This window comes from Nematolebias whitei, chromosome 24 (assembly GCF_014905685.2).
Source record: "Nematolebias whitei isolate Nwh7 chromosome 24, NemWhi1, whole genome shotgun sequence".
Classification (NCBI taxonomy): Eukaryota; Metazoa; Chordata; class Actinopteri; order Cyprinodontiformes; family Rivulidae; genus Nematolebias; species Nematolebias whitei.
Genome location: NC_056521.1, coordinates 1,185,402 through 1,203,223, shown reverse-complemented (window position 1 = coordinate 1,203,223; position 17,822 = coordinate 1,185,402). Strand labels below are relative to the sequence as shown.

The 17,822-nt window shown below is 44.0% G+C and overlaps 1 protein-coding gene across 2 annotated transcripts in view; it reads right to left on the bottom strand.

Moving 5' to 3' along the window:
- Positions 1-425: 425 nt before the first annotated feature.
- Positions 426-17,822, bottom strand: part of LOC119429148 (pseudouridine 5'-phosphatase) — a 32,452-nt gene continuing 15,055 nt past the window's right edge. For both annotated transcript variants that reach the window (XM_037696830.1, XM_037696831.1), the window contains exon 4: positions 426-623. In XM_037696830.1, coding sequence (XP_037552758.1) covers positions 447-623 — 177 coding nt within the window. In that variant the 3' untranslated portion in view covers positions 426-446. The remainder of the gene's footprint in view (positions 624-17,822) is intronic.

The window sequence follows — 17,822 nt, the reverse complement described above, 5'->3', positions numbered from 1 at the left end:
AGAAAAAAAAAAAAAAGTGGATCGTGCATCCCTAATATATTTAACAGAGTTGATTTCTTCATGAAATGGCCAAATGTTTAACCCAGATCTTGTGCAAACTCTTGGTGGTTACAGTATCTTTTACGACTGAATTTTCTAGTGCGGTATCTGTAAAACTGACCGCTGTAGAACTATTTTGTGTTTGATAGAAAAGGTAGAGAAATTAAAAAAAATAATCTACCTGTGCATCTACAGACATAAAATGAGTTTTACTCAGGTGATGGAACAGTAAACCATCAAATCACAAATTATTATAATTTATCAACTTCACTCCTTTCTGAAATGACAATTTTGTATCTAAAAAACAAAATGAGCTTTGATTCCCAACTTTTCATGCACTGAACTCTTCACAGAGTGAGACTAAACTCAAACTGAAAACCTGACTCAGTCTGGCTCCAGGATGTAGTTTAGTCATAGGCTGGCAGGCCAAAGAGCTGTGGGTCAAACTCCTCCAAGCTCCTGAGTTGCAGTGTGGCACTCTGGGTAAGGCTGTGGTCCAGGTTGACATCAGGAACCATCACCACCTGCATTCCTGCTGCAAGCGCTGCCTTCACACCATTGGGGGCATCTTCAAACACCAAACACTAACCGGAGAAAGAACAAGACAAAAACAAAGAAACTAGTAAAAATCCCACAAGTGCATTTGCAGCGGTGCTTGAATGTTTGTGAAGCCTTTACAATTTTCTGTATTTCTGCATGAATCAGAGTCAGAGTCAGAGTTTCTTTATTGTCATTCGCACCTCATGTGGTACATGTGGTGGAGCGAAATTATGTACATGGGGTCCCAGTTACATCCAACAATAAAATGTATAAGAAAAACAGTAATAACATCTAAGATATGAACTAAGAAAAACATCAACTAAATATACACTAAGCACTCATAACATAAAACATTGAACATCAGCACAAACATGAACATGAGTCTGTGAGCAGATGTGCACGCATGAACACAACAACATTGAAACAGATCAGCAGCAACATGAAACAGATCAGCAGCAACATGAAACGGATCAGCAGCAACATGAAACAGATCAGCAGCAACATGAAACAGATCAGCAGCAACATGATGTGATTTTTCACAGTGATTATTCTAGTTAGAGATTCATGAGTCTAACAGCCTCAGGGTAGAAGCTGTTCCTCAGTCTAGTGGTTCTACACTTAATGCTCCTCAACCTCCTTCCTGAGGGGAGTGGGGCAAAAAGTGTGTGTGCTGGGTGGGTGGGGTCCTTCATGATGCAGGTGGCTCTCTTCCTGCATCTGGAGGTGTAGATGTCTGTGATGGTGGGGAGACTGACTCCAACATCTTCTGTGCAGCCTTCATCACTCTCTGCAAAGCTTTTCTTTCTGCAGCTGTGCAGCCTCCATGCCACACGTTGATGCTGGAGCACAGGATGCTCTCCACTGCACACCTGTAGAAGGAGGTGAGGACTGAGCTTCCCAGACCAGCTCGTCTCAGCCGTCTGAGGAAGTAGAGTCTCTGATGAGCTTTCTTGATCAGGCTGGTGTTGTTATTGCTCCAGCTGAGGTTGTCATTCATGTGTACACCCAAGTACTTGTAGCTTGAGACCACTTCCACCTCAGATCCTCTTATGTTCAGGGGGTGTAGGTGTGTTTGTTCCTTCTGAAGTCCACAATCATCTCCTTTGTCTTCTTCACATTGATGTGAAGGTTATTCTCTTTGCACCAGCTCTCCAGGTGTTCCACCTCTTGCCTGTAGCTGGACTCATCATTGTTTGTGATGCATCCCACCACCGCTGTATCATCTGCAAACTTTACAATGTGACAGCCTGGATGGGTAGCTGCACAATCATACGTGAGCAGAGTAAACAGGAGGGGGCCCAACACACATCCCTGAGGAGAGCCAGTGCTGAGGGTTATGGTGGAGGAGGAGAGGTTGTGGATCCTCACTAACTGTGGTCTGTTTGTTAAGAAGTCTAGTTCCCAGTTGCAGATGGAGGGGCTTAGTCCTAGTGTGGATAGTTTGTCCATCAGGGTTTGGGGGATCATGGTGTTGAAGGTGGATGTGAAGTCCACAAAGAGCATACGGACTTAAGAGTCTTTCTGCTCCAGGTGGTTGAGCGCAGTGTGGACCACAGAGGAGATGGTGTCCTCTGTTGATCGGTTCTCACGGTATGCATACTGATGAGGGTCCTCGTTGATGTTGATCTGATGTGAGTCATGATCAGTTTTTCAAAGCATTTAGCGACTATCGGGGTGAGGGCCACTGGCTGTTAGTCATTTAGACCAGTCACTGTAGAGCTTTTTGGGACTGGGATGATGGTGGCAGTCTTCAGGCAGGTGGGAACTGTCTCCAGGGTAAGTGAGGTGTTAAAGATGTCTGCCAGCACCTCACAGAGCTGATCAGCACATTCCTTCAACAATTTTCCGGGGATGTTGTCTGGGCCAGTTGCTTTGTGAGGATTAATCCTCCTGAAGGTACTCCTTACTTCTGCTGAGGTCACGCTGAGATGCTCTTCATCCGGTGGTGAGGTGAGTCTGGTGCTGGGTGGTCTGTTCGGGTCTTCAAAGCGTGCATAGAACTTGTTGAGGGCATCAAGCAGAGATGGGTCTTTGGGGCATTGTTCCCTCCTTCCTTTATAATCTGTTATGCACTTAATGCTCCACCACATGCTCCGAGGGTCTTGTGAGATGAATTGACCCTCGATCCTCTTTGCATATGTGGCCTTGGCCCTCTTAATACCAGCAACCAGCTCTTTTCTTGTCCTACTCAGCTCCGCTGAGTTTCCAGACCTGAAGGCAGTGTTCCTGGCTTCCAGCAGGGTGCGCACCTCTGCATTCAGCCAAGGTTTTCTGTTTGGGTAGCTTTTAACTTTTTTCCTGGCAGGGACCAATGCAGACATGTTCCTGTTTTTAGTTTTATACATTTGTCTTGGAATCTAGCTGTTTTTTTGTTTTTGTTACCTTTTTCCTTTTAGCCATCCTATTTGTTAAAAAAAAACAAAAAAAAACTGTAGTATGAGTTTTTATAACTGCTTATTGTTGTTGCTGTTGTCCATTGTTGTCATCTTTCTTTGTTGAAATCAGGTCTCTCTTGTAAATGAGTCCTCGAGGCTCAATGGGATTTACCTGTATAAATAAAGGTTGATTGATTAACATTTCTGATAGTGGAGACGGTGTCAGTACATGTACTAATGTAACCCAGAACTGAGGATGTGTATTGGTCCAGATCAAGCGAACCTCCATTTTCAGCAGCTTCTCTGAAAACCTGCCAGTCTGTTCGGTCAAAACAATCTCTCAGTATGGGGCCACTGTCCTGGCTCCAACATTTAACTTTCTTTTGTACCGGTCTGGAGCGTCTCAGCGGGGGCATGTAAGCAGGAGCCAGGAAGATTGAGATGTGGTCTGACAGTCCTAGGTGGGGGCGGGGTTCGGCTTTGTATGCATCTTTTACGTTCGTGTAAACACGGTCCAGCGTCTTGTCTCCACGTGTCGGAATTGTCACATGTTGATTAAAGCTTGGGAGACAGTCCTTTAGATTCACGTGGTTAAAGTCTCCGGCTACAATGTAAAGAGCCTCGGGGTGTTTGCTCTGCAACGAGCTGATGATATCGTGAAGCTCCTGTAGTGATTCATTAGCATTAGCGTCCGGAGGAATGTAAACGACAGTGATAAAAGTCACCGTGAACTCTCGGGGTAGATAATGTTGCCGGTATTTCACAGTTATTTGCTCCAAAGCCTCCGAGCATGAGCTATTTACAACAGTACAGTTCGTGCACCAACTTTTACTCACGTAAATGCATACTCCGCCTCCCCGTGATTTCCCCATTAGCTCGCTGCAGCGGTCCGCTCGAAAAAAAAGTCTGTCATCCAGCTGGAAGACTGAGTCCGGCGTTTCGCTTGTAATAAATATGACTTAAAACATCAGAATTTCACACAAGTCCTAACGGTAGATAAAGAGAACCCAATTAAACAAATGCTACAGAAATATTATACTTGGTCATTTATGTATTGAGGAAAATGATCCAGTATTATATATTTGTGAGTGGCAAACGTATGTGAACCTCTAGGATTAGCAAATTTTTTTAATGTTTTTTTTTTTTTGCACAAACACACAAAAGATAAAAAAAAGACCGCAGAACAAAATCCCCTCCAGCCCCTCCCCACCCACACCGAATCAGTCTCAAACACAAATATCCTAAGCAGGCACTGACATGTTTTCCACATGACATAAAAGGCTGCCAAGTGTCCAAAAATCTTTTTATAGAACCTTTCAGGGTATAGCTAATTCTTTTCAGATGAATACGATACAGGACTTCTCTTATCCAGTGTTCATATAGCGGTGAGTGTGGATCTTTCCATGTGCAGAAAACAAGTCTCCTGGCCAGAAGAGAGACAAAAGCAGTCGCATCCTTCCCGTACTTGCTGAGGGATGTATCCACTGGGGCCACTCCAACCACTGAGATGAATGGAAATGGGTGCACTGTTTTTCCACATATCACAGAGGTGTCAAACATAGATTGCCAATAGGTCTGCAGTTTGGGACAGGTCCAGAATGTGTGTGAAGAACGTAGCTGGAGTTTGTTTACAATGATCACATGCAGGGTCCAGGTCAGTTTTGACTGTTGGAGTCAGCCTCCCCACCATCACAGACATCGTTAGGAGTCAAGGTTTCAAGGTTCTTCATTTGTCATACGCACCACATGTGGTACATGTGGTGGAACGAAACTGTGTACACAGGGTCCCAGTTACATCCAACTAAAGTATTAAAATGTAAAAGAAAAACAGTAATAAGATCCAAGATATGAAGTAAGAAAAACATCAACTGAAAATACACTAAGCACTAATAGCATAAAAAAAAAAAACGCCGAACAGCAGCACAAACACGAGTCTGTGTGAGCAGATGAGTACGAACAAACACAGCAACATGAAACAAACCAGCAACATGATGTGATATTTGAGAGATTCATGAGTCTAACAGCCTCAGGGTAGAAGCTGTTCCTCAGTCTAGAGGTTCTACACTTAATGCTCCTCAACCTCCTTCCTGAGGTGAGCGGGGCAAAAAGTGAGTGTGCTGGATGAGTGGGGTCCTTCATGATGCAGGTGGCCCTCTTCCTGCATCTGTTGGTGTAAGGTCTGTGATGGTGGGGAGACTGACTCCAACAGACTTCTGTGCAGCCTTCACCACTCTCTGCAGAGCTTTCCTGTCTAGACCTCCAGATGCAGGAAGAGGGCCACCTGCATCATGAAGAACCCCACTCATCCAGCACGCTCACTTTTTGCTCCGCTCCCCTCAGGCTGGAGGTTCAGGAGCATTAGGTGTAGAGCCACTAGACTGAGGAACAGCTTCTACCCTGAGGCTGTTAGACTCATGAATCCCTAATCAGCCATAGCCAAAGTGGTTCAAAACATCAAAGTTCATGCTCAAACTTCTTTCTTCTTCTTACGACTGCTCCCTGCGTTAGGGGTCACCACAGCGAACTAAGTCGCACTAAGACATGGCAGTTATTTTTATGCCGGATGCCCTTCCTGACGCAACCACAGAACACAGAGCTACCACAGCCTCTGTGTGGAGCAGAGAGCTGCATCTAGGACACCCGGAGGAGCAGATGGTGGGGGTTAAGGGCCTTGCTCAAGGGCCCAGGGTGGGGCGAATGAGGATGTGGCAAGGTGTGGGTGCTTCACCTACCCCACCCAAATTTTTTTTAATGTTGTCGGTACCGGGGCTCGAACCGGCGATCTTCCGATCACAGGTCTACCTTCTCTAACCTCTGCGCCACCACTCAGTTCATGCTCAATACTCCAGGTAAAAAATCCAACTAAATTCAGTCTGGTCATTTGGACAGTTCCTCTTTTTTTAACACGTTTCTCCTTGGAATGATGGAAGTCCTATGGATGAAGGATGCAAAATAAATAAACAAACCATAGGCCTGGGTAAGATGGTATGAGGTATTGTGTCACTTCCTGTTTACGTAGGACTCTTTCTGCTCCAGGTGGGTGCGATCAGTGTGGACCACAGAGGAGATGGCATCCTCTAATTAAATGATCAAGTATATTTTTGTCTCATTTTTTAACTGGGTTCTCTTTATCCACTTGTGTGAAACTCTGATGATGTTTTAGGTCATTTTTAAGCAGAAATATAGAAAATGTCAAAGGCTTCACAAACTTTCAAGCACCACTGTAGGCTAAAACAGATTTCTCACCTGTAAATTAAGTTCAATCCTGTACATGAATTTTACTCCAGTAGCTTCAAAGCAGAGACAAAATAACACAAAGATGCCAAAGAATAACATTTCAAGAACCCCTTCAGACTCCAGAGCTGGTGACCCCACTGTGCTCTCTGTGACTTACAGTCTATTCAAACATGGTTGGAGCACAGTGAATTTAGAAAACCTTCAGTGTGAAGGTGATCATGATGATGATCACTACACTCTTGGACATAGGACTACCCTGGAAAAACTCTTTTTTAGAATATCCTGATCTTTTTTTAGAACGCAGCTAGAAGACCAGACCAAGCTAGCACAATGATCCTGCCACAGCTTACCATGCAAGACGATCACACAATGCGACTTCCACAAGTATCCAAAAGTAAGTATGTATCATGAGAATTGTTTGATTTTACAAAGCTAATCAGTAGATTACTGATTAGTAGAAGTATCAGTATTAGTATTATATTACATTATACTGTAATAATTAACATCATGTAATTATGTTATATCATATTCTCCTTTCAGCTTTTCCCTCTTTTGGGGTCGCCACAGCGAGTCATCCTCCTCCATCTCACTCTGTCCTCTACATCTTCCGTCCTCACTCCAACTACCTCTGTGTCCTCTCACTGCATCCATACATCTTCTCTTTGGTCTTCCTTTCTGTCTTTTTCCTGGCTGCTGTATTTCTAACATCCTTTTTCCAGTATACCCACTACCCACTGTTACTGCTCTGGACATGCCCAAACCCTCTCAGTCTGGCCTCTCTAACTTTATCTCCTAGTTGTTCCATCTGCGCTGTACCTCCGAATCTTAATCCTAATCTTATCCATCCTCGTCACATCTAAGGAGAACCTCAACATCTTCATTTCTGCCACTTCCAGTTCTTCCCCCCCCCCACTTTTTTTGTTAGTGGCACAGTCTCCAGACCATACAACATAGCTAGTCTTGAAACACCCTTTATCTTTCAACACCTTGTTTTTATCAGTGCGTTTGGGAACTCTTGCTAGAAATAGCTTAGCATGGTTACTGGTTTTCTCCCAGCTTCTTGTTTTCACTTGCTCTGTGTGTCAGATGTTTAGATACTCATCTGCGTCCTTTAGAAGTAATGGTACATGTAACAAATGTAGTCTTATGGTAGCTTTGGAGGAGAGGCTGTCTGAACTGGAAGCTCGGCTTCACGCTGTTGAAAAACCATTAGCTAACCAGGTCCCCGTAGGTAGCGTGGAGCCACTGAGGCTAGCTCCTGTTAGCGGTCTTCCAGCAGACGCCGAGCAACTGGGACCTCGGGCCGGCTGGGTGATGAACTGGAGTAAGCATAGCGCTAAGGCTAAGCCCCCAGTTCACAGCCGACATGTTCACAATTCAAATTGCTTTTCCTCACTCTGTGAGACACGCCCTGAGAAGAAAACCCTGGTTATTGGCAGTTCCATAGTCCAAAACGTATCTTTAGGGACTCCAGCGGCCATAGTTAAATGCATTGCGGGGGTGCATTGCGGGGGCCAGCGCAGTAGGCAGGGCGCTCGGTTCTGTTGAAAGGGCGGGGTGCCCCGCTTTTATAATGGCAGGGGAAACACTGTGTTATAATTCTTTTGAGTCGTTGTCCCTCAGTCTTTCTCATCCATAATGGAAATCAGAAAAGCCTTTTACTTGTTGTTATATATTGTCTGTCAGGCCCTTATTCTCAGTTTTTGTCTGAATTCTCAGATTTCTTTATCTGATTTATTATTCACTGCTGTTGTGTAATGCCTTGTTGCTCACGCCACTAGGTGGAGCTGCAGGATAAGAAGTGAACATGAGAAAGGGAGAAAGAGGATGATGATAATGATGAAGAAGCCTTATAAAAATGTGCTTTTGGTGTATAGTAGTTTGTGTCTGATGAGCTACGTTAAATAAATGCACTGAATCTACAAAAACTTGTTAAATTTGTCACAGCACTACAAATTGGCGACAAGGGATCGGATCCTGCGTTTGTTTTTCTGCCTACATTTTGTTTCTCTTGCTGATTAACATGGATGCTAACGTCCATCCACCGCCTTTGTTTTTGTCTTTCCCTGGAGAACCTACTCTACCATTCAACATGTGGATGTTCAACAATTACTTGCTGGTGATTAATGCAACAGGGAATGCTTGGCCTGATGCATGAAAGAGAGCAACATTATTACACTGCCTGGGAGCCGAAGGACAACAAACTTTCCACTTCTTAACAAACACAGGTGACACGTTTTCTTTTGCTATTCTCTGTAAACACTTTTCACCGAAAGTCGACATTACTGTAGAAAGGCATGTGTTCAGAAAGTGAACACAAGCATCGCATGAGACAGTTGAGCAGTATGTGACTGCCTTACATTGTAAGGATGGTGCCCTCTGGTGGCGGGTCCCCATCCTTTCATTCCCTGGTCTCCCTGTTAATGTTCTTGATTATTTCCACACTCGTGTCGTCCAGGTGTTTGTGACTGTCACTCCATGTGTGCACGTACTGTATACAAGTCTGTTTCTTTGTGTCACTCGTTGTCAGGGCAACATCTCGTGAGTGTCTTGTCATCGTCTGGTCTCCTGGTTTTCCCGAGTCCCTGTACCTCCCGAGTGTTTTACTGCGTGTCCTAGGTTTTGTAAGTAAGCTGCCACGTCAGCGTCTTATTTTGTATTCATTAAAGTATTTTATTTATTTTTACTCCTCGTTTGTCCGAGTCCTGCCTGCACTCTGGGTTCATCTCGCCAACACACCTGAATGCCAACAGTATGCCCCGACCAACAAACGAACCCAGCAGGTAGAAGACCCGGACAAATTGGACCAATCGGTGGCATAAAGAGATGGTCCAAGCTCAAGAGGAAGCGGTTGTCATCTGTGTGCGCGGGTTCCGGATTGAACCCATCCAGAGACACCACAGCCCCCGCGGTGGAGATCTTTCCATCTCCTCTCATGGTGGAGGAGGAGGAGAGGAGGAAACGCAAGGTTTTCGAGCGAACTTCTTCCCACACTCCCCCACGATTATGTTCCTTGTGGTCTTCCGACGATGACTCAGAGCCAGAGGAGGAGTTCTGGCTCGGTTCTGTTCCCGGTCCGCACCTCCGCTGGAAAAGTCGACGTCCAAAGAAAGTTAAGAATTCTGAGATCCAGCTCCTCCCTCCTTCAGTGTCTCCCCTCAAGCTGTCAGAGGAGCCCGGGAGAATTTCAAAGGGGAGTACCTGAGCCCCTGTCTGCCTGCCTGTCAGACAGGCTCTACAAAAGGACACTGGAGACTCTCGCAGGGCGCGCGGGGGGGCACGTCTGCAGGTCACGCAGACACTCACTACTGAAGAGCCAGGGAGGCACTCACAGGAGAAGAGGTCTCGGAGCCTCTGCTCATCAGAGGAGCGAAAAGGGTCAGGGTCTGCAGTCTGGAGCTCCCATCACATACACCTTCTGCAGGGACCACCGTCCTCGAGTGTTCCACGCTGGCCCTCGAGCGCTCCACACCGTCGTTCAGCAGATCTATGAGGATCATCATGCCAGCTGTTGAACCGATGGTTTCCCCATTCCTTCTTCCGTGTCCTGGTCTGTCCTGCACTCTCAGGGTGACCGTCATTGTTGGCCACCCGCTGGATCTGCTGTATGGTGCTGAACGGCTTTCTGGCCGTTCCCCTGAACCTGCCCTACATGCTGGACGGCCTACCAGCCCTCCTGTACTGGCACTGGATGGCCTCCCGGCCGCCCGCCTGAGTCTGCTCCATGTCTTGGATGGCCTCTTGGCCACCCACCTGAACTTTGTATTTATCCTTGTGTTTAGTTCCCAGGCCTTGTGCTGTCAGTTTTTGGTTCCTTGTCCTTGTGTTTCCTTGAACCCTCCATCCTTGCAGTTCCTTTCTCCGCCCGCCCTAGTTTTTTTTTTGTTTTGTTTTGTTTTGAAGATAAGTAAGATAAGATGGCGGTAAGATGGCGCCCATCCCAACCAGACTGTTTAAAGAGATATTTCCCCAAATCGATGTCCACATTTTGAATCAGCCTAATTTGTCTGAATGGTTATGTACTATAGTTGTTTACCATGTTCTGTGAATTAAATATACGATAGAGTAGAAGATTTACAAATCACTGCATTCTGCTTTTCTTTACATTTTACACAGCATCACAACATCTCCAGATTTTGGGTTGCACTTCCTATTAAATCCATGTCTCGTATATATTTTCACAGAATAGATCAAGATTTTTTTTATCACGGAATTTCTTAGAATGTATAAAATGATCTTGTGTTTAAATCAAAGTCCTGTTCTCAATAGACAAAAAAAAGAGAAGATTTGTGACAGCGGTAATAAATCCAGCTGTCATCCTAGCTGAGACACACTGCTATTTGTGTAAAATTAATGCACAAACTCCCATCACACACTCCTAGATCTGTCAAAAACACATCCAAACACACTCCAGCTACAAGAGACTGTGTGTGTTTATGTTCTGCATGCAGCGGTGAGTGAATAAATGACAGTGACAGATCGCCCGTCACATTTTTTAAATGATCCCAGAGCCCGAGGCCGTATGAGCAACCAACATGTAACATTTCTCCAGAAATAAAGTCGATGCTTATGACAGACACGACTGTTCCAAGGGTTCTGCCTCCTCAAGGCAAGTTTTTAATGACTGCTCTATGTTGTCTATGTCTATGATGGATGTGTCAGAACTGCTGAGAAAAAATATGTTTGTTTTGAACTTGGAGTACATTATTAGCATGGTGACAAAACAAGTTGCCATGAGGATTATCATGCTTCGCAAAGAACAAGACATGAAAAGCAGGCCAGTTGTTCACTGCTTCTACCCCACTCTTGCACAAGAACATACCCACAATGCAGCTGTGTGATTAATGGTGGCTTGATTACTGTAGTGGATTGTGGCCTGTTTTAGGATTTTCATACATTGTTGCAATCGAATTACATTTGCAAACTATCACATATATCAAAACAGGGTATATGCAGGAATAATGAAGTTAATTTCAATACCTTTTCAAGACTTTTTCAAGACCTTCCAAAATAAATTCAAGACCTTATCGTCACTTTGTTTTATTAAGCAACAAATCTTTGATTTACAAAACTGCTGTTGTTTTCAATTAAATCCGTGAATCTCAAACCTACAACAGAACTGAGATACAGTGGATAGAAAAAAATTCAAAAGAAGAAACTGAACCACGACTAGGTTTAAGAAAATATAGCTTAGGTTACAACAAGACTCGTAGTTATTTTAAAGTAACTTGGTTGAACAATGGCGAATAAGAAATAAACACAGTAATCATTACATGTGCCTCAGTGCAGTTGCTTTGCATTCCAGCAACTCTTCAGTTTGCACCAGCTCACTGAGTTTTTCTTTACGTCTCCTTCTCAAGACATTGGACTTGGTGATCAGTTGGGCCATTAAAGAACCTGACTTTCCCTCTGCCTGCTCTGCCAACTGATCTGCATCTTTTTGCAGAGAATCACACACCTCTTGTAGAAGTTTTCTCTTTTTTTTCAGCTCTTCTAACTCAGCTCCAGCTGCTTTCCTCTTAAGGCTCTGTGTGGAAGTTTCTTTCTTCTTTCGTTGCTGTTCCAGGTAAATCCTGTACTTTGACCTTGCAGAGGCAACAGAAGCCAGCAGCTCCTTGGTCAGAGGTACCTGCAGAACACCCCCACAGACACTGACCTTGTCGCAGATCAACCTCAGAGCCTCCATCGTCTCTTCGTGTATGTTGCAGGTTTCGACCTGCTTGTTAACTGAGAATCCAGTCAAGGCAGTGAAGTCCTCTCTCCTAGCAGGAACATTGTCGAAGAGGAAGTGGAGTGAACGCAGAAGCTTGTCCAGCTGCCACATGGAAAAGCCTGCCTTCACTGCATTGTGCATGGTGTGAAGCCCACAGCTTCCAACCTTGACTAGTTGAGCTCCATAAAGCTCTGCATGCTCCTTCTGGAGAAGGTCTCCCAGCTTCAGGTTAACATTGGGGCCGTCCATACTGATGGAAACAAGCTGTCTCATATTCAGTTTGGCAACACATTCCTGTGACAACAGTATGGATTTGATATTTAATTTTTAGACACACAGGTGTTCAAATCAAGTTATGTATGTAAATATCACACACACACACACACACACACACACACACACACACACACACACAATTCTTCATTGATTTAAAGGAATATTCTATTTGAGTACTTTTCATATATAAAAATGTACTGTAATATGCTTTATTTAATATCAACATACACAAAGAAAAGATTAAATAGTAGTAAACAAAAAGATTCACTTACTTTGATGTGATGCAACAAGTCCTCCGCTGTTCCATGTCCCAGGAATTGAGAGCCCAGATACCTGGATTGAACGCAGTCTTCATTCCAAAAACGAATGTGCACATCGAGCTGTTTCTTTTTAGTTGACTGGTTCAGAGACTCGTCAAACATCAACACAAATGGGCCAGCTTTGTTAATACTGTCAACGAGCTCCTACTTAAAAAAATGTGCAAGCCCGAATCGCAAGATGTAACCCGTTTTGTCCTTGCCACAAGTGAATGTTCTGGCTATATCCGAATCTGGAAACATTGATTTAAAAATGTCCGATATGCCTTCGTTGGAATTTAGAGAATGGTGATTCACCGCAGTGTGGAGACACCAGATCACCTCTGCACGCAGTGTTGGTGTGCTGCCCATGGTCACCATGATGTCGGCAGACGGAGAGGCAGAAGACAGTGTCAAGGGAGCTTTGGTTGGTTCAGGCACACGGTTAGCTGGAAGCGCTGTCGCTGGTGGAGCACAGAAACTGCTGATAGACATCTGCGTTTTGCGGCTAGCTGCACTTTTGTGGCTAGCTCCAGTCATATGGGACTTCAAGGCGTTTATGCCCATCGAGGCTACGCTCATCTTTTTTTTACAAAACGTACAATAAGCCTCGCGGTTATTCTCGGCGACAGGCCTCAGCCATTCTTGAAAATCAGGCATCTCCAACCAGGAGTCCGAAAACTTGCATTTACCCATTGTTCTCACGGTCTCGCGGCAACTTACTCGACCACACAGACTCAAAGCAGCCGCGCATGCGCACAAGATAGGCCTAGCCGTTAAGGCTGTTGTAACCTGACACTCTAAATTTGTGCCAAGCAGTTTCCGAATCCTCCGCGGTGAGGAAAACAAATATTAGTCATACATACTTTTTGCTGTCAAATTATTTAAAGCTAGAATAACAGCAAAAAAAATAATACCTCATCAAATCGCTTTCAAGACTTTTTAATACTTTTCAAGACCCTTAATTTTCCCAAATTTGATTTATCAACTTTTAATAACTTTCAAGACCCCGCGGACACTCTGCAAAAAGTTCAGCTGTTTCAAGAGACAGGTGCTATCATTTTTGATAAATGTAACTTTATACTCGTTAAAACATTCACCTTTATTTACAAAAAAACAAAATCTTTTCAGGCTCCCTCAAAACTTGCAGCATCTGTGGCACTGTGCTGCGTGATGAAACTGCACATTTCATTTTAAACAGCCAAAGAGCCGCCTGTGAAACATACAGGTGCTGCTCGTACAATTAGAATATCGTGAAAAAGTTGATTTATTTCAGTAATTCCATTCAAAAAGTGAAACTTGTGTATTATATTCATTACACACACACTGATCTATTTCACATGTTTATTTCTTTTAATGTTGATGATTAGAACTGACAACTGATGAAAACCACAAATTCAGTATCTCAGAAAATTAGAATATTATTTAAGACCAATTTAAAAAAGGATTTTTAGAAATGTTGTCCAAATGAAAAGTCTGAACATGAAAAGTACGAGCAAGTACATCATCAGTACTTAGTTGTTGCTCCTTTTGTCTGGATTACTGCATCAATGCATCGTGCCATGGAGTGGATCAGTCTGTGTCTCTGCTCAGGTGTTCTGAGCCCAGGTTGATCTGATAGTGGCCTTTAGCTCTTCTGAATTGTTGGCTCTGGTGTATCACAGCTTCCTCTTCACATGGGGTTAAGGTCAGGTGAGTTTGCTGGCCAACTAAGAACAGGGACACCATGGTCCTTAATCCAGGTACTGGTAGCTTTGGCACTGTGTGCAGGTGCCAAGTCCTGTTGGAAAATATGGCACCCCAAACCATCACTGACTGTGGAAACTTGACACTGGACCTTAAGCAACGTAGATTCTGTGTCTCCTCTCTTCCTCCAGACTCTGGGACCTTGATTTCCAAAGGAAATGCAAAATTTACTTTCATCAGAGAACAGAACTTTGGACCACTCAGCAGCAGTCCCAGGCGAGACGCTTCTGACACTGTCACTTGTTCAAGAGTGGCTTGACACAAGGAATGCGACAGCTGAAACCCACGTCTTGCATACATCTGTACGTGGTGGTTCTTGAAGCACTGACTCCAGTTGCAGTCCACTTTTTGTTAATCTCCCCCACATTTTTGGAATGGGTTTTGTTTCACAATCATCTCCAAGGTGCAGTTATCCCTGTTGCTTGTAAGCTTTCTTCTACCACATCGTTTCCTTCCCTTCTCCTCTCCATTATTGTGCTTGGACACAGAGCTCTATGAACAGCCAGCCTCATTAGCAATGACCTTTTGTGTCCTGCCCTCCTTGTGCAGGTGTCAATGGTCGTCTTTTGGACAGTGTCCAGTCAGCAGTCTCCCCCATGATTGTGTAGCTACAGAACTAGACTGAGACCATTTAAAGGCCTTTGCAGGTGTTTTGAGTTAATCAGCTGATCAGAGTGACACCAGGTGTCTTCAATACTGAACCTTTTCACAATATTCAAATTTTCTGAGATACTGAATTTGTGGTTTTCATTAGTTGTCAGTTATAATCATCAACATTAAAATAAATAAACCTTTGAAATATATCAGTCTGTGTGTAATGAATGAATAAAATGTACACGTTTCACTTTCTGAATGGAATTACTGAAATAAATCAACTTTTTCATGACATTCTAATTTTATGACCAGCACCTGTACATGATGTCTAATCAGCATCTTAATGTGCAACACCTGTGGGGTGGATAGATCATCTCGGCAAAGGAGACATGCGCACTAACGCAGATTTACACAAATTTGTGAACAATATTTGAGAGAAAAAGGCCTATTGTGTTCACAGAAGCCATCTTAAATCTTTAAGTTCAGCGCAAAAAACACGGGAGTAAAAACGAAAGTGTTCCATTTATACAGTATTTTTGCTCAGTTCAATTCAATTCAGTTTATTTCTATAGCTCCAAGTCACAGCTCAGGGCACTGTACAAAAACAATTGCACACATTATAAAAGCCAATTGGAAAAAGTTCTCTATCTAAGGAAGCAGCAGATCGTGTTGAATCTTCAATTCGTCGCAGTCTCCCATCCTGAGCAGGCACAAAGGAGACAGTGGAAAGAAAAACTCCCTTTAAACAGGAAGAAACCTCCAGCAAGACCAGGCTCAGGATGAGCGGACGACTGCTTCAGCTGGCTGAGTTTGAGACGACAGGAAGTAGAAACAAATGAACACAGAACGACAGATGAAGACGTACTTTCTACTGAAAGACAAAAATAAATAAACAAAAAACACATGCGAAGGATATAAATAATTACTAGAGCGATAAATCAGTCTTACCGATATATCACTCTTACCGATATATCGGTCGGTAAGAGTGATATATCGGTAAGAGTGATATATCGATATATCAGTCAGTAAGACTGATATATCGGTAAGACTGATATATCAGTAAGACTGATATATCGGTAAGACTGATATATCAATAAGACTGATATATCGGTAAGACTGATATATCAGTCTTACCGATATATCAGTCTTATTGATATATCGGTCTTACCGATATATCGGTAAGAGTGGTAATTTAGGCTGATATAGACGTTTGGGTACCTGTGATAATTGTCCCATTGTTTGCCGATATAAGCATTTTTCATTTTCACCCCAAGATGCTGTGACCCAGCTAGAGCTGCCATTTGTAACCCGAACCCGGCCCGGAGCGACACGGTTTAGGGCCGGTCTCGGTCTTTGATGCAACATATAGCAGCGCTGGCGGCGCATTGCGCATGCAGCAAATATGCATGGCCCCACCTGCCATGCTCTGCCCCACAGCAGGTGTATGTGCGCCACAGACATGCTGAAGGAGCACAAAATCATTATCCATGACTGAGCTGCACTTTTCCTGTGGGCTAACTTTAACAAAGTTAAAACGATGACGCCTGCTGTCAGGTGCACGCTCAGGTCCGCTCTCAGCCGGCCGCACGGTGGACCAGCGGGGAACTGCTCTCGGATGCGGTGGGAGGATTTACAGCTCCAAGAAGCGACAACATCAAAAGCTGAAGAGGAGCGCGTTCACATCGCCACCATCCAAACAGAGAAGAACAAGCTGCTTTTGCAGAGAACACATGAATGAGCCAGAGAGACGAGGTCACACTTCGTCACTCACAGCAAGTGTTTGCTCCATTCACCCTCTGTTAAAATGTCTGGACGACATTAAGGCCTGGATGGCTTCAAATTTCTTAAGTTTTAACAATGAGAAGACTGAAGTACAGACCACCTCCCTTCAACCTGCCCCCCAACATCAGGCAGGCCACCTCCCTTCAACCTGCCCCCCAACATCAGGCAGGCCCCCTCCCTTCAACCTGCCCCCCAACATCAGGCAGGCCACCTCCCTTCAACCTGCCCCCCAACATCAGGCAGGACACCTCCCTTCAAATCTCTGATTAAAACTCATCTGTTCTCTCAGACATGTCACTCAGTGTAAATTGATCTAGTGTTTTTTAATCTGTGACCCTGTTTTAAATGCTTTTTATTAACTCTTCAGTTATTATTATTAGTGTATTGTGTATATATATATATTATTCAGTCAAGTTGCCAAGGTAAAGCAGAAAGAGATTAAATAAATTCATGCATCATTTTCAGTTTCTGGATTACCAGCAAACACTGAAACTGTTTATATTAGGAGATAACTTGCAACTGAGCTGTGTTTAAACAGAAAGCATGTGGCTCAAAGTAAAGCCCCCAGAAAAGCCTAAGGGCTTCATCTAATATAATTGGGACAAAATTAGAATCGGTGGATCTCCTAGCTACCCTGCTTTCCATTTCAACGCCCCAAAGCACGATTTAATTACTCATCTAAAGTCTGAGCTGATAAAGTTTCAAGTTACAAGAAGACAAACAGCAAGGACAGATGGAGTTGTGCATCCAGATGTGAGTCAGACAATCAGAACCACAGGCATAATGAGTGGGGGAACTGAGGGGTGTAGGTTCAGGTTTTAAGCTTTAAGCTATCTTTACCTTCAAGACTTTTATCCTACAGGTGACATTGATCTACCAAAATCAGACAGAAATAATAATTATAAAAAAACTTAAAAATCAAAAGGCATAAAGGAATAGCTGGAGCTAATGAGATGAAATGAACGAGGAAGAAAAAGAGTTGTTAATGACCATCAGGCTGGAAACAGTTACAAAACCATCTCTAAAGAGTTTGGCCTTCACCAATCAACAGTCAGACAGATTGTGTACAAATGGAAGAAATTCAAGACCATTGTTACCTTCCCCAGGAGTGGTGGACCAACAAGGAGCAAGGCGTGGAATAGTCAGCAAGGTCACAAAGGACCCCAGGGGTCAGCGAGGTCACAAAGGACCCCAGGGGTCAGCGCGGTCACAAAGGACCCCAGG